At 37.4% G+C, this 18302-nt stretch overlaps 1 protein-coding gene across 4 annotated transcripts in view; it reads right to left on the bottom strand.

The window, feature by feature from the left end:
• The window catches only part of FGGY (FGGY carbohydrate kinase domain containing), a 206512-nt gene that overhangs the window by 38548 nt on the left and 149662 nt on the right, over positions 1 to 18302 (bottom strand). For 2 of the 4 annotated variants that reach the window (XR_010067580.1, XM_063298028.1), the window contains exons 11-14: positions 17146 to 17293; positions 15786 to 15860; positions 11694 to 11814; positions 9460 to 9554 (exon numbers count right to left, since the gene is read on the bottom strand). Coding sequence is in view for 2 of the 4 variants with exons in the window: in XM_063298028.1 (XP_063154098.1) it covers positions 9460 to 9554; positions 11694 to 11814; positions 15786 to 15860; positions 17146 to 17293 (439 nt within the window). In the remaining 2 variants the exon portion in view is untranslated. Of the gene's footprint in view, positions 1 to 9459; positions 9555 to 11693; positions 11815 to 12130; positions 12253 to 15785; positions 15861 to 17145; positions 17294 to 18302 lie in introns of those variants that run through there. The other 2 variants (XR_010067581.1, XM_063298029.1) reach the window with 2 other exon arrangements.

Genomic DNA, 18302 nt, shown 5'->3' with positions numbered 1-18302 from the left:
TCCCCGAGGAGGGACTCTGAGCGGTTGAATACAGTTAGACTAGTGTTCTAGATTTTAAGAGAGCTGACTTCAATAAACTAAGAGAAAGAATAGGAAGGGTTCCATGAATGGAAATCCTAGAGGGGAAAACAGTTCAGGATGCTTGGGAAATTCTAAAAAATGATACAATGAAGGCCCAAACAAAAGCAATATCACAGAGAAAGAAAAACAAGAGACACCTGACGAGACCAGCGTGGTTGCACAAAAAGCTCTCAAACAAGCTGAGAAACAAAAAGGACAAGTATAAAAAATGGAAAGAGGGCTTGTAACTAGAGCAGAATACCAGCAAATAGCCCAAACCTGCAAGGACAGAGTCAGGAAGGCTACGTCTCAGAATGAGTGAAGACTTGCAACAAATGCCAAAAATAACAAAAAAGGTTTCTTTCGATATGTAAGAAGCAAGAGGAAAGTCAAGGAAATGGTTCATCCACTAGTGGGAGAAGATGGCAAGAAGGTGATGGGCAGCAGGGAGAAGGCAGAACTGCTCAATTCCTTTTTTGCATCTGTCTTTACAGAAAAGGAAAAAATAGTCCAACTTGTCAACAGCAGCACCGTGGGAGACACAAGAGGAATGCAGGTCGAAATAGGTAAGGAATTGGTAAGAGATCACCTAGTTGCTTTGAATGAGTTCAAGTCTCCTAGACCAATGGTTTACATCCTAGGGTACTGAAGGAGCTGACAGATGTGATCTCAGAACCACTGGATGAAATCTTTGAGAGCTCCTGCAGCATGGGGGAACTGCCAGAGGACTGGAAAATGCTGATGTGGTTCCAATCTTTAAAAAGGGGAAAAGAGTGGATCTAGGACACTACAGACCAATCAGCTTGACATCAATACCTGGGAAAACCCTGGAAAAGGTAATCAAGCAGTGGGTTTGTGAGCACCTAGAAATAAACAAGGTGATTAACAGAAGCCAGCATGGGTTTGGTAAGGCTATGTCATGCCAAACAAATCTTATTGCCTTCTTTGATAAAGTGACTAAATTAGTGGACCAAGGAAATGCTGTGGATATAGTATACTTAAGATTTCAGTAAGGCATTTGATAAAGTAGATCATAGCCTACTTCTTGTAAGGCAGAAAATGTGGGATAGACCATACCACTACCAGATGGATTCACAGTTGGCTGACCAACTGTACTCAGTGTGTGGTCCTTAATGGAACTACATCTACATGGAGGGAAGTATGCAGGGGATACTTCAAGGTTCTCTTCTTGGGCCCAGTGCTCTTCTACTTCTTAACAAATGACCTAGATGAGGGGATTGAAGGGGCACTCATCAAATTTGCAGATGACACAAAGCTGGGGGGAATTGCTAACACTTTGGATGATAGACTCAAGATTCAGAAGGATATTGACAGACTTGAGCATTGGGCCCTATTCAACAAGATGAAGTTCAGTGGTGAGAAATGTAAGGTCCTACACTTAGGCAGGAAAAACCAGATGCACAGGCACAGGATAGGCAGTACCTGGCTCAACAGTAGTGCCTATGAGAGGGTTCTAGGTGTCCTGGTGGACCACCGCTAAAGAATGAGTCAGCAGTGTGCTGCAGCTGCCAAAAAAGCCAATGCAGTCCTGGGCTGCATCAACAGAGGGATAGTATCATGATCAAGGGAAGTGACGGTACTGCTTCATACTGCACTGGTGAGGCGACAATTGGAATACTGTGTCCAGTTTTAGTCACCACAATACAAAAAAGATACTGAGGCCCTAGAAAGAGTGCAGGAAGAGCAACAAATATGATAAGGGGTCTGGAGGCTAAATCCTATGAAGAATGGCTAAAGGAACTAGGTATGCTTAGTTTAATGAAGAGAAGACTGAGAAGAGACATGATAGCAGTCTTCCAATACTTGAAGTGCTGCCACGGGGAAGATTTATTCTCCATAGCAGCTGAGGGTAGGACAAGAAGCAATGGGTGGAAGCTCATCACAGAGAGAACCAACCTGGAAATAAGGAGGAATTTCCTGACAGTGAGAGCTATTAAGCAGTGGAACAGCTTGCCTCCTGGAGTTGTAGGTGCTCCATTGCTAGAGGTTTTCGAGAAAAGATCGGACAACCATTTGTCTGAGATGGTGTGAAGATTCCTGACTTGGGCTTAGGTGGGGGGTTGGACTAAAAGGTCTCCATGGTCCCTTCCAACCCTATGATTCTAGGATTCATTACAGCTTGCATAGTACTTAGTATGCAGCTGTATACTATTGTCATTATTGAACTAAACAATGATAAGCTAATATAAGATGATATATGCCAAACTACATTAGGTGATGACAATATCCATACTGCATTAGCACCTATTAAAAATGCACTTCCTGTACTACTTTGTCATTTTTTAACATTATTACAGCATTTTTCAAAGATTTTCCTGGTTGCTCAATGCATGACTATAAATGTAAATAATCATAAAAATATACTGTGGCTATCTGAAATGAGAACTATTAATAAAAATATTGTAGCTCTCAGACAGAAATAATGCCTGATTTTTAACTACCAAAAATAAGCACCCTTTCAATTATATTCAAACAGAATATCATGTGCCATTTTTATGATGGTGATACTTTATTAACTGTATACTTTGGAGACTTAAATATTCCCATTAGACAATAGTTTTACTTAACATATTCATGAGAAAGTGACATCAAAAGGACTAAACTTTCTGGGTCATATCCTATAATTGCTGCAGCTATGCTGTAAGTGCCAAAATGACACCATTTTGTTAAAGTGGGCACTAAAATTGTATACTGCAGTGGAATAGGACCTTACTAGATATAGAGGTAAACAATGGTTTAGCATACTATGCACAAGCAGCTGATCTCAGATTCTTGAATAAATTTGATACCTCTGCCTAGCTAATTTAGCAAAGATCTGGGGACATGATGCCAGGATTCATTTATCAGAGGGAAAAAAAATCAGCCTAATAAATATTATAAACCCTGGCACATGATGGAAAATCCGTACTTGCTTTTGATGAACAATCACAGGGACAAAATACCTGTTCTACTGGTTATACTAATGCACAGCACACTGGAACGATAGGATAGGATAGGATAGGATAGGATAGGATAGGATAGGATAGGATAGGATAGGATAGGATAGGATAGGATAGGATAGGGGTCAGCAAGGGAGAAGGGTAACAGATGTCAACTTCTATCGTATGTCAAGTAAACAGCAATGACACATGAGGCTAATGAATTTAGCCTGCCTGTGAGAACATTATGCTAGCATAATGTTAAATCTGTAAATCGTAGAATCCTCCCATCATTCCCCAGGACAGTTGTTCCAACCAAGGAATGAATACATTATTCGCTCAATACCATCTCACAAAAGGAAACCTCAATATAAGCCAAGTTGTATCACACACAAAAAATTCAAATGAAAGTCCCATTAAAATTATTTGATTGCTATCAGAACTAGATGTGTTTTGCTACCATATATAAAGCCAAATGTCCATTAACACGAGAGACTTGTAGATCCATGGTGCCTGTTACCATTATTACATGTGCAAAAAACAACACACGTACATATGTACTATTCTTATGTGCACATAACAGTGATATTAAAAATGTTAGGTTGCCTTGCACCTGATATAGACAGACGTTATCCCACAGAGCTGTTAATTCAATGTCTCTCCCTCCTAGTTCTCTTTCTTCTTAAGACTTAGTTGAGATATAAAAGGTGGATTGTTACTATCCCCGTCATTTTGATCAAGACTGGAAAAAGATCAAGGGCTACTAGCATCCCACAATTTCTGTCCTTTCTGGCATGTCCCACTTTCCTGGGCCAGTCATACATTCCGGGTATTAGGGCTGAAATCATTCCAGAGAGAAGTGTACAAGAGGAATGCTACAAGATCTTAGACCGATGCCTTTTTGGACTCTGGTCATAAATTAATAAAGTTAGCAGTATTGTGTGCTTGGTACCTCTTAGGTCACTGCACTTTCTCCCAATTGGTCTTTCTTCATATCTTCTCTAGTAGCTCTGTCACACTCAAAAGGCAACCAGAATTCAGGAGTATTACATTTTTTTTTAACACTTGAACTTCCTGCCTCCCTTCCAATCTTGTGGGAAGAGGATTATGCTACCATGAAGGCAGGGGAGAAGCTAGAAAGGAAGATGCAGCATCTCTCTGTGCTAGAATGAAGGCTTCTTGAGTTTCACTTGCATTTTCAGATTAGGTCCAGACAAAAAGAAGATTACACATAGAAAAGGCAAAATCTGAGAAATAAAAGGATTTGTATTTGGTCTCTGGGGAAAGAAAAAGGAAAAAGGAAGAAATCAGTGGCGAGATTATACAGGACAGGAAGCACAGGACTTCCCTAATATTAACCAATCTTGAGACAAAGTTTTTTTTGCCAGCAAAGATGGGACTAAGGTGAACCTGTTGGGTAAGCCTAGGCAAGGTTCTCTGCCCAACCGACGTCCCTTCCCCCCTTTGAGACTTCTTCTCTCTACCTGCTTAGACACCTGGGTATGTCTGTTGGATGGATCCAAGTCTTGCTTATGTGCAGTGCAGCCTTGGCTGAGGAAATGTGAAGGTTTTGCCATGTCCTGCCTGAACGAATAAGAGTTTGCCCATTCTCTACAGTCTAATACAGAGGATAAGAAAACCATTTTATTAAACATTGTTCATTCTTACTTTTCTTCATGGTATGTAAAAGAAAATACCCATTTTCCTCTTTGTTCTGAAGAAAACAAACACAATTTCTAAAATGGAATTTCGTATAAAGATATCAAAAACTCCCGTGCATTAAAAAAATAGCTTTTTTGTTCAAGATGGTCTTGTTAATTCTGCTCTAAATTATAGAATGACATTACAAGTATAAATGTAGGCCAATTTTTCGGCAAAAAAATGAAACAAGACAATTAGAACATCTTAAGCTAGTTCTGCCTGCCAGTGTGAACTTTCAGAACTTCATCTCTTCCTCCTTTGCTCAGTAACAATTCCATGGTTAAAGGAATAGAGAATAAAATATATCTTGATAGTGCAAGAGCCATTTAGAAAATGCATTAACAGCAAGCCAACAAAATGATTCATTAGCTTTTCCTTTTCAATACTATGTTTACACAAGATGATTACAGTAACTAATTAGTAATTTACCCTGGTTTATATACTGTAAGGGAATTTGTTAGATTATTAATGAGATGAATGAAGGAGACTTGGACTAATTTAATAGAGACAAGTTAATTTAGTCCCCAAATGTGGTCAGTACAGTTATTAGCATGAAGTACCTACGTCTTCATCCTCCTTAAAGGTATGCAACAAGCAAAACAAAAAACAAACACACAAAAAACAGTAGAAATGGCTAGAGAAGGACAGAATTGTTTACCACATTGGAAAAATGACTGCAGATGGAATTTGTATGTCTTGATTATGCTGAAATTCTGGTTTGGATTTCTGCAACTACTGGACTCTGGAGAGGACAACAAGTGCTTCATGTTACAATGGAGAACAATTGCTAAGCCTCCATTACCCAGGTGACTAGGTTAAACAAATCATATTGAACAAACTACAATTGGCTGAGTTTGCAAATATGCTAAACCATAAAGCTGGTATTCCCAGTGTGTGCCTGTCTCTACATACTAGATTTATATCCTGTTTTTTTCCTCAGAAGTTCAAAGTTGCTTATATCATATTATGGCTTGCTTCATTTTATCACTGAGCTGAGAGAGTGTAACTGGCCCAAGGTCACCCAGTGAATTTCCATAGCTGAGGTGATCAAAATTGGATCTCCCAAACCTAGCCCCAGCTCCTGAATCACTATACCACACTGGCTACACCACCTAAGAAGCCCGCAGACATCTAAGAGACTGTAGATATCTCTATTGGTGCCCACCAGGATCCCAGCCCTCCTTTAAACGTGTTAAAAGCTTTTGAGTTTAAACAAAACACTAACTTCCAGAATTATCTTTACATCCAAGAAAACCCTTTGGTTCCACAAAAGCCTTATAGGTGCTTAGAAAATGGAGTAAGGAACTACAACCTAGTGCTTTGTTGTAAAAGTGACTATCTTCCTGGAGGAAAAAAAATAAAACATAAAGGTAAAGATGAGGGTTAATATTGATGGAGGGGCTAGAAGGACTCATTTAGTCATCACTTTGTCTTCTGATGCTCTGGTGTTCTGACTGGCAATGGTTCACTGTAGCAACCACGTTGTATGTGGAGGAAAGCCTTATACCAGGGCTGTTTAGCCGTATATAAAGCAAGACTTTCCCAACAGGTAAAGGAATGATCCCATAACATTGTGCAAATATGCACTGAAATGCCTCAACAATCTAGCACAATTTGTTTGTAACTACTGTATGTAGTAAAAGATTAAAAAGGGATTATAAATGGTAAAAATGTGCCTTTTTTACCCTTACATGGAAATCCCAGTACTGAATACATTTCAGTGAATGTCATTTTCCTGGAAAAGCTGGAAACACCCACAGAAGGGTGAAGGCCTTTCATTTACCAGCTGTCAGGAGAAACTCTGCATATACAACCTATTATGTGTACAGCATAGCTCATAAACAGAAGTTTAAAAGATTATCTCTGTTTGCTTGTTTAAATATACAAGCCAAATTGCCACTGACCATCCTCCTTTCACAGGAGAAAGCTATAATTAACTATTTTAAATTATATTAATTGCTTAATAGAAGAGTGAGAAAAAGATTTATTATTGCAGGACTGATACACTAATTAGACTTGAGGAGGGATGTTACCAAGCCATAATCATCTTATTAATACAGAATTGTCTTTTAATGTAATTCTGTACTTCAGCTAGTTCACCCTTTCTAAAAAATTACCAGCAATATTTCCAATTCCCTCTATGCAGGTCTTTGCCATTTTAATAAGCAAAGTCCACTTTGACTTTGCAAAGTCAAATTGCAAAGAAAGCTGTCATTAGTTTCCATAAAGCAATTGTTCTGATTAATATACAGTAGAAAAACAAACTGTATGCCTTTTATAAGCCTCTAATAATCATGGCCCCAAGTGTATAAACTCTGTCAAAAATAGTTATGGTGAGTGATAAAACTGGGAGATTGGCAAATAAGGATTTTATCCCCACCCCATACATATTTTCATTTGAATGCTATGCATTTGACTCATATGACCCAATTGCATTGTTAAAGTAGGAACTGTGTCTCTGTTACACTTTTCAAATTGAAAATGATTCACCTCTACTACATGCTTTTAAAATCCACCCTTCATTTCTCCTTGTACTATACAACCAAAAGAATACTGTTTTCAGCAGCAAAACAACAGTGCTTACAGTTTTCTCCCTCCATTGAGTATCTTTGGCATTCTAAACCTGTACTCCTACCATAACATAACTTTGACATTTTTGCTTGAGAAGCCCGCTGGTTGGTGAATGAGTTAAAGGCAGAAAATTAATAATTCCCCCATTGGGTGGAAATTTTACTATCCCAGCCCCACACTGCAAAGGAGAAACAGCAGATGAGCTTTGAAATCACATTAAAGGTGGAATAATTAAGTCCAACTCACTCTGAAATATACAGCCATCCAGTCATTTGCTAACAGAAGCATAATAAAATGACCATGTCTTCCATCAATAGAGTGTAATTCACCAGGGAAACACTTCTTCACATTGTCCATGTAATGATTTATTAGATATTATATCTTTCAGTCTAAGTTCTCATCTAAAAATTTTGGATAATAATTTATATAGGTGATGAAATAATTTCATCTATGAACGATCTGAAAAAAAGTGGGGGAACATGTATGTATAGTAGAAACCACACATGCACGCATGTACCCCGTGCCGTTTCCACAGCCTCCTTGCGATCGCACACACATATGCAGGTACCCCGTACCCTCTTTCCACAGCCTCCCTGTGATTGCACACATGCACGCACCCCATGCCCTCTTTCTCCAGCCTTCCTGTGAGAACATGCACCCCAAGCCCTCATTCCCCAGACTTTCTGAGCTTGCACTGTGCCAAGCATCCCCGCCCCCAACTCATGCACAGCCTGCACCAGGCCTCCCAGGGCCTCCCCCACCCCCTGTGGCACCCTTGCACTCCTTACCAGGGACTCCCTCTGCTTCCTGCTTAACAACCCATGTGTCTTGGGTTACTATCCCAGCCCCACACTGAGATAGCACTGTCCCGGTATCTTGGGTTACGACAACAACCAGGAATGCTGTCGCCAAGCGATGCAGTCATGTGATATCACACTTTATGACTGTACCGTTTAGTGATGGCAATTCCGGTCCCAATTGCAGTCATAACTCGAGTACTACCTGTATGTGCCTCTTTAACTTCCCTTATTGTACACTGACATTTCATGAGCACTGAGTTAAATTTGTTAACTTCTATAATGGGTAGCTTCCTTTATGATGCACTGAAACCTTATGAATAATATATCTATCTCATTTAAAAGTAGCCATTCCTAACCACTGCTTAAATATTTGCGCATCACAGTATGTTGGTTTAACCATCCATTAAAGCAGTTTATGAGCTTGAATTTGATTGCGCATATAGTTACTTGCAGGGAATTGTGCCTGGAAAGAGCTGCAGAAGGAAAAGGAATTCCAAATAGAAGTAAACAGAGGCAAAGAGAAATATTATACTGGAGACTGGGTTAGCAGTTGGATAGAATAATATATTCATTATTTTTCCTGCTTATCCACTGCCCTACAATTATTCCTTAGAACCCAAGGTGGTAAAGCAATTATGACTGCACCACAACAAGCAAACAAATCTCTGCTATAGCTATCAATGTATTCCCTCTGTGTTCAGTGGAACTACTTCCCAAGTAAGTGTGGATCAGAACATTGCCAAAGCAGAAAAATTCAGTGGTATTCATGAAGCAGATATAAGCCACTATAAGAACTCTTTCTTAATACACTACCTCTAGAAGCATGCTGAACTCAACAAATGGAATACATCTACTCACTTCAGTGGCATCAGAATTCTTTATACTCTTACGCCTGATTGTTACTATTGCCACTTCCGTTTCAACTGCAGATTTCATGGATTTCTCTTCTCAACTGTGAGCAACAAACCTAACTTAATATAGTGCATGCCCCTCAGTGATATGTGTCAACCCTTCAAAAATTAGAATGTCTACTAATTTCCCAGTGCAGAAATCAGTATTTGCTAATGATGCATAAAAACGGTAGCTTTAAAAGTAAATTAAGTGCTCATTGTCTGAACAATAAATATTGGTCCCAATTCCATTTTGAATTTCTCTGTCTTGAATGACTAGGCCATATTATACCACCACTTGTGTGCCCTTATTTAACCTAACCTAGCCAACCCAACCCAACCCAACCCAACCCATAAACAGAAATTTAGGTGAAAACATTGGCTCCTGTAATGATCAAAACCTGCATTTTCTCTCCATCTAAATTATAATGTGCCTGAGGTGGAACAGAACAATACAGAGTTCAAGTTGTTCAACTTGAACCTTCTATGATTACATACCTGCAGGGAAGCAAAATCTTTAGAAGCACAGGCTCCAAGAATAGCAGCACCCATTAGCACAGACTCCATTTCTTGGGCCAGGACAACAGGCATGCCTGGACAAAGACAACGTATCAGTTAAAAGGCCTGAAGTATGAAGCACGTATGAAACACCCCTCCCTGAAGTATTAAAGCAGTTACATCTTCTTCCAGGTTTATATGGCTTCTTGGTATGATCTTCATGGTGTCCCTTAAGCGTTAAATGCACAGCCAAATTGCATGTGGAAACAACTAGGAGCAGCATTAGAAACCTGTAGTGGTGAATACTATTTCAGGATGCATAGATGAAATCAGTAGGTTCTCCATGCTAAAAATATTTTGACAAATACATTTTTTAAAACTTTTGGATGGAGGAACTAAATTAAAAACTGACTTTATAACTGTCATGCTTTAAATGTATTTTAACTTGGTGCTTGTGTTCCACATTATAAGTGCCTTCACAATGAATGTATTCATCTTACCCTCTAAACAATATGAATCTGAGGCTTTTAAATGGTCTATGAAATTATCCATTGGTAGCCTGTATAATTGGCTAATGGGCACTTGCATTTAACAGTAATATATTCAGTATTTCCCTGTCTTTTCCTGGAAGAATAGGGGATTGATACAGGAATGTTAGCTATTTTATCAGATAGATTTTAATGAGGGTAAGAGAACCAAAAGCATTTTAGTCAGATGAACTCTGACATCCTCTGTCAGTCACAGTTCCTACAATCAGGAAAAATTCCAAAGCTGCAGAAAGGCCTCTTTGTCCTATATTCTGCTTGGCTATTAGATACAGTCAAAGGACCCCAGTTTAAAATTTAATCAGAATTATCTATTAATAGATCTTTAATTTTAGACATCAGAAAGCAGCTCTCAATTCCAAGGCTATTTGAATTAGATAAGGAAAAAGGTGCACACTTGATAAAATCATGTTGGACAAATAGAAAAGGCCACTGTGGCAACAGCCTGTTGTGCATATCTAGCCCAGGTCAAGACCTTATATCATTTGGTTCACTTTTTCTGCTTTCAAGAAATGTAATTACTTAATGCTGATTTTAATCTCAATTCCTGGTTTGATGTTGAAGTGATGTAAATATAAAAGCAAAATACCCAGAATCCAAGCTTTAGACTTGATCTAAACCATATTGATTCTTCTTAAGTATAAAGGATCCATATGGTTCGTGGTTTTGCCTTTAATCTCAAGTCTTTAGAACCATACAAATATGTTTTCCACAGGTTAAATACATATTTTTAACTCCTTAATATATGTCCAAAAATACTCGTGCATAAATAACGAATTAGGTGAATTAGGATCTGCTCCTATAGACATGTAATTTACTATAAATGTTATTGACATTTTGACCAGAAAAATGGATCTCCTGACACGGTGATTTGTTTAATATCTTCTTCTGATTGAAATGTGTCAATTTTGGGTATCTGAAAGATTTGAGAAATGGCAAATACAAGCACACCACTCCTATAATTAAATGCAACTCCTTGTCTACTTTGAATCAATAGAGATATTAAATCTTATAACACATGGTTTACATGGTTCAATTACTTGACAGATTAAAATTACTCATTTACTTTCAACCTAATATGTGAAATAATCGATCAGAAAAATACAACTGTTATTTCTGGGCAGCACCTGCGTACTTCAAGATGGTGTGCCCTATGAAACATTTCAGTTGCTTGTATTTACTTATCTTTCTATAGGAACATTGGAATCTGTCTTTGTGTCAGACCACTAGTCCATCAATTTCAGTACTGTTTACAATTATTGCCATGCCTATCAGAACAATAAAAAGAGAAGGTCCAGAAGATTCTCCATGCAAAACATAGGCTTTGCTATTGTATTTTAGCCCTTCTCACATTTTCTGAGAGTTGAATGCAACAGTGTTCCTTCTTTTCACTGAATTTTTTTTGACCTACCCTAATTACATCTAGCTGTGGTTCAGCTTAGTAATTTCAACTTTTCCAGCGAAACACCGAGTCACTATTAATATTAACCAGGGAAAGTAAAATGTACAAGTTAATGGCAAAATCACAATCACTTAAAAAGATTAAGATATGACTAGTTTGCTGCCTCTACTGGGTATTTTTATGAACTTCCCACAATATTCACCCATCTTCCCACAATTTCTTCAGCCAAGGAACAGGAAAGCTACACAGTATACCACAGATTTCCTTCACTGTATTTTCAAACTTACCAACTATGTCTGCATGCATTTGGACAAAGAGAGGGTTCTTGCTCAGACCACCACACATAAACAGAGTGTTGATTTGATGCCCTGCGACTTGCATTGTTTCTACAATATGTCTGGTTCCCAACTTAAATGCAACAGAACATAAAGAAATATCTATTAACAAAAAATGCTACAAGTACAACGGATCTTTGAAGTGCTGAGAAGCCATGGTTATTCACATGGATGAGAAAGAGGAGTTTAGAAAAGGCCGTGACACCTGAGAAACAATGGCTAGAGCGTTGCATTTGCAAGTATTCTGTTTTTAACATTAAATTGTCCATGCTCTCAGATTAATTGTGCAACAGACATGAGGGTTTAAGAGAAACATACACAAAAGTATATTCTCTTCCTCATGCCACAAACAGTTGAAGAAATGCAGGAGTTAACATTGCTATACATGCGGCAATCATATTCTCCTCGCTCTTACATATCCGCGTTACTATCTTTTTGTTTAGAAATCAATTCAACCATAACAGCTCTCATCAAGAGAATTTTCTTTCAACTTTAACCTTTGATTTACCTTCTGTAAGAGTAAAATAAAATAAAAACAATAGAAATAAACATTTAAATGGGTTTAGAGGATTTTTGTTTCACGTTTCCAGATCATGCAGACAAACCCTTTGAACACTAGCTGTATATTTAAAATTGGTTTTTGGATTTCAACTGAAAGAAAAGAAAAACCTCAAAAGTAACATTACTGCCAAAGCTACCCTTTGCCAAACACATAATGCTAAAGAATTCCCTCAGCATTTAACACTGATCATCTTCTGAAGCATGGCCAAAGTTCATTGCAAGATTTACAATCTACTGCAAATGCTGCCAGGATATTTAAGAAAAGCAAAGTTAAGCTTCCATTGTTTATTTCACCCCAATTGAGTTTCATGTGTGTTTTGATTTAAGTTAGGTAGTTTTGGCAAACTCTTAACATTAGTAAGGGCATCTAATGAAAGGCACTACACAATTAATGACACACAATACACTAATTAGCTATATTAGTTGTGGATGATGGGAAATGTAATCCAACTCTTCTGGAGATCATCAGACTGAGCAAGGCTAGCCTATGGCCATTACTTTCATTTTTAAAGAACAGTTATTCCTTTTTAAAAATTTTACCTTGCCTTGAGACTATGAATGTATTTGATCTTAACTACTGCGGGTTAAACCGCTAAGCTGCTGAGCTTGCCGATCGGAAGGTCGGCGGTTCAAATCCGTGTGACAGGGTGAGCTCCCATTGCTAGTCCCAGCTCCTGCCAACCTAGCAGTTTGAAAACATGCAAATGTGAGTAGATTAATAGGCACCGCTTCGGCGGGCAGGTAACGGCGTTCCGTGTAGTCATGCTGGCCACATGACCACGGAAGTGTCTACGGACAAACACCGGCTATTCAGCTTTGAAACGGAGATGAGCACCGCCCCCTAGAGTCAGACACGACTGGACTTAATGTCAAGGGAAACCTTTGCCTTTACCTAGTGCAATTTTACCACTTGAGAGCACTATGGATATTTTTCAGAATTCCTACAACCCACATTTATCTAAGCTATCTGGAACATTCACTGAAGTTAATATTTACAGTCTCTCCACACACAAAAATAAACTTTTCCCCATCTCAAACTTATTTTGTTTTTCTTCTCTGCAGTATGATACCACTAAAATTATCCTTACATTTACCTGAAAAAAAGTCACAGCAAAGCTTAAGATGGAACTAACTCATTTTTTCAGTTAACATCAATATAATTAATATAGATTAATTGCCTTACACATTAATGTAAGGTAAACTATGCAAACTGAAAGACATCACATGCAAATGCCACTTTCCTGCAAAATCCCTTACTAGAAAGAAAACAGATGAGCTTTTAGAGAGTTTAGTAGATTTTGAAATTTAACTGATATTTAATACTTGTGACCAACATGCAACTTGAGGCTGTATATAGTTATAAACTAATATTTGACTAATAAATAGTAAACTAATAAACTAATAAAATATGACTCCTATAAAACAGTAACTAATTTCCAAGCAGAAAGTTATACTTCCAAAATAACCTTAAACATTAAAAGGATTATTTTCTGAATGTTACAGAAAATAGCAGGCTCTGATCTACTGGTTTTCTCCATTGCTTTAATTGCTACAGTACTGAGATAAGAACCCGATCTGTATGTCAGTGAGTACAAACATATACACATATAACCCCCCAGACATTATAGTACATTATATTACATATACTTCAGTAGAATATAACACAGGAGGGACCAGCAATAGTTTAATGTCAAAGCACAATAGAATCTAGTATTAAAAAAACACTTGGATAGTAATAGATGGCTTCCCCAGGATATCCAACTGAGAAAACTTCCACCTCATTAGCATAAAATAATGCCAAGGTGCTTGTTTGGTAAAGAAGCATTGTAGTCCTTCACAAGATAATAGTAGTTCTAATTTTCCAAGAAATGATATACATTTTTTATTTAAATAAAACAGGGTGGCATGAAACTACACCACTGTTACACTGTCAAAGAATAATAATAATAATAAGACTAGCAATAATACATTCTAACTATATATAAAATAATCCTGTTTGTGTCAGGGGAAGTGTTAAAACTGTATAAAAGGAGTTCAGGAAATTGCCCCCACTGCTAAAGTGGGCAGAGTCATATCATGGAACACTATGTATTTGCCCCTCCTCTAGCAAAGAATAGAAGCCATTTGACTATGAGAAACAAAAGAATTACAGTTCCATAGCTGATTTTGTACATATTTGCATGATTGTATCAATTATAAATGTCCACATAGGAGGAAGAGGAAGCAAATGACATCACATGGCATTGTGACTGATTACAATTACATAATTCATGATATACATCATGTTATTGAGGCTTGGAACAGACATGAGAGCAAAAGGGGAAGCACTAAATTATATTGTTGAGATAGGAACTTTGGGAAGAGAGAACATTATTTAGAAGGTAGAATATTAATTTAAGATTGTGATCTCAGGTTATTTTTTATTATTTGAAACAAACTTTCTTTTGAACCAGGTCCAAACTAGTGCAGTTTGATGTTCTAGCAAAAAGCAGATCCCACAAGTCTATAGTCCATCTAATCCTTGTCATGCACAATAGCCTGGAATGTCTTATTTTTTTCTGGAAAGTCATATAGAAATATTATCTATAACAAATACTAGAAAAGTATTGGAAGATGACAAGTTCTGCTGCCACTCTATTCCACAAAGAAAAGCAAAATCCAGGTCTAAATCATTACTACTTAGTAACAGCATGTCTCTTCACTCTCCCCTCCCATCCTGCCATTTGTTGAATGGGAAAATGAGGCAGCCACTGAAATTATTTCAGCCATAAAGACTGAACTCATATGCAACAGTATCCTGAAAAGTAAGTGAAATGACTTTCTTGTGTTTTTGGTTCCTATATTCTTGGCCTGAGGTACAAAAGACTGCTTTCCAGATGTGCAAGTAGGCTGCCTCCTAAAAATTCAAGTACAACGTATCAATCAATAGTACAAGTAGTCCACTCTACTGCTTCTGATAGAACCAAATTATCATTACACTCCATTACTCTCAGTAAAATGAAATTTCCCCCGTTGAAGAGAACAGTTTATATGGGATTAGATACAAGTAATACAGATTTGGAGAGGAGAAAATGTAAATATAAATTTAATCTGATTTGAAATTTCTCTTTTTTTGTACTTCCTTTTTTTTTTTAAAGAAAAATCAATTGTACTGTTGCCACATCACCTACATTATTCCATAAAATAATATTAGGTTTAGGGCATTGTGGGAGATGCTAGCGCTGACAGTTATTTCTACAGGGCACTATTGCCACCACTTGCAGTAACAGCAAAAAGGAAAAAGAAAAAAATCAGTGCTATTGCATTGCTGTTAGTATGCCCACTTCCAGTGAAGGTGCTGGAGAATTATAGAGAAATTGTTCCAGCTTCTCCATTCACACACAGACTTGAGAATTTCAACAGTCATTTGCTATAAAAATACCATCTCATTATGACCCAAAGAAGAGTGTTTCTTAAATCCTATGGAAAATTTGCCCAACTTACCGCAATGGCTTGAATTGTAGCTAGATAAATAAGAGCAAGGTCATCAAGACTTTGAGATAATGTCAGTCCCACTACCTGAAGGGAACAAGAAGATTTCTGTACTTACTAATTTCCTTTCCAAGAGAAGATTTTAAGTAAATTTAGCACAGAAGTAATCTATGGAATTCATTATCACATGGCATGGTAATAACCTCTCACTTGGATGGCTTGGACTGGATAAATACATGGATGACAGGTCTTTAAAGAGGCATTCATCCTGAATATTCATTGTTACTTCCAGGTTGGGAAAATAATGCTTCCAGACGCCAGTTGCAAGGGAACAACACTGAGACTGGGGTACATATATGATAAACATACTTGCTTTTTTCTTGAATGGGGAACTGAAAACTGAGACAGACATCAATTTAATGTGTTTTGAAGCAAATCAGTTAACACTCTCCTTGCTTACTTTTATTGCAAGTTTCAATTTTACTTCAAGCACCTATGCATTTTCCCATGAAACTAATATAAACATAAATCAAAATCAGCGTTCATCCCCAAAGCAAGAGAGTTAATGCTATCTAAAAGGTATGCCACATTTAGGGTTTGATATATGGCAGATGAGATTGAATCCAGTCTAACCAGCGACTTGAAAAACAGCACCTTTTTGCTAGGTAACGAGAACTAGAGAGTAAGCACAACAAACGTATTTGTAGTGGAAAGTAGTGTTTCAGGCGCTAGGTATCTGTGAAAGGGCAATGCTTGTGAATGGAAATGCCTGAGTGCAGAAGGAAGCTAGCAGATGTGGTTTGGATGCAGAGACTAGTAAGGGATACAGTGGCTCAACAGTTTCATACAGACATTCAAGCTTTTCACCAGGAAAATCCATCTCTTTCTCCAAGTCTTCATATGCCTAATAAGCCTTTTCCAATGTTGTGCATAGACTTACTGTATGTACTTCCCACCTTATCTAGCCTCATGAAGCAGCCTCTTTAATTGCATTTTTGCCATTATATTCAGTAGCCATTATAATAGTTTTTCAGCTGGAATTTGCTGCTTATCAAACACCTGAAAACCTCAGATAATCCTATGAAATTGTACAAAGTTAATGCAAAACTAATAAAAATGGCAACAAAAGTTTTATATGTATGGGTTAAAAAACATACCCTATTATATTTTAATGATAACAGAATTACAAATAATTTTCTTTCATTTTTTCATCTTTTCTGCTTGGATGGCAACAATCATTTAAGGAAAACAACTCTGTAGGATTTTAAAATGAAAAATGATGAAACATTTAAAATAAAAATACTCATTTCAAGTTCTTATTTTATACTATTGTTCTGTTTTCACCCTTTTGCAGCAACAGACTGTTTCTTACCATGCCCTTTAGAGTCAAATCTGCAAGGGGAGATCGGTTGCCATGGAAATCTGGCCAAACATGTAAATCAACAGTGAGGAAACCCACAGGCAAAGATTTCTTAATCAGATCCAGGTGACCATTCAAGTATGTATATATACTTTGAGCTCTGCAACGAAAACAAGTAGAAAAAGGGAGTGAGCAGAGCTGAGGAAGAAAGGTTATTCCCTGAACATATTGCATGATCGGGATTCCTAATAAGTGATATATACAAATCAGCAAAGGCTTGCAAAATGAAACTGTAAATGAATAAGGGAAGAAAATATTAATATATTACTTGTTGTATAGTGTGTATACAATTCTGAAGCAGAATTAGGTCATAGTTTCAAAACCAGCAAGAAAGCAATCTATACTACAATCCTAAAACATGGTCTGTTCAAACCAAGACTTGTTTAGAATTATACCCTCAAATTGCAAAACATTAACTGAATCTTATTGACCCTATATATTACTATCTATTCACTGACTACCTCGCTACAAGTTTAAGGGCTGCTATCTTTCATGAAGAAAGAAGTGTTGTTTGTGAGATCACAAGAGAACAAGCTATATTCATGTGATATATATGCACAATTTTAACAGACAGATTAACTGGAGAAATATTCATGTGAGTCAGAATATTTAGTAAGCGCAATGCAAATTCCACAGCCTCAACTATTGAAGGCTTGGATGCAATCCAGATAATGTGTATTGGGTTTAATTTCATTAATTTCAAGTGGAACTTAAGTGTGCTTAACTTTCTCTCGTATGCACCCAGAGGCTGAAAGCCAAAGAAAGCAAAACATGCCAAATCTCACTGAAATCAACTGGAACAGTGATCTAGCCTCATAATGCCTGCACTGACATGCCAATGGAACTTGTTATTACCACTTTACACATGTCTAAAAACATTTTGAGTAGCATTCTAATTTTTATCATTGGTTTTACCTTTTTTGATGTACCAAGGACTTTCTATTTGCAGAGAGATTGGTCAAAATAGTATTTTCATCTAATTATAACTGATTAATCAATTTCTCGGTTCTGGAGGTCTAAATAGGGATACTCATTTAGCCCCAGCATGTCTATTCAGCCATGTACTAACGAGTTCCCTGTGGGAATTTGGCATGTGTTTACTACTCTGA

Source organism: Candoia aspera, chromosome 3 (genome assembly GCF_035149785.1).
Source record: "Candoia aspera isolate rCanAsp1 chromosome 3, rCanAsp1.hap2, whole genome shotgun sequence".
Lineage (NCBI taxonomy): Eukaryota > Metazoa > Chordata > Lepidosauria > Squamata > Boidae > Candoia > Candoia aspera.
The sequence above is the reverse complement of the archived record's forward strand: the minus strand, read 5'-3'. Positions and strand labels throughout refer to the sequence as shown.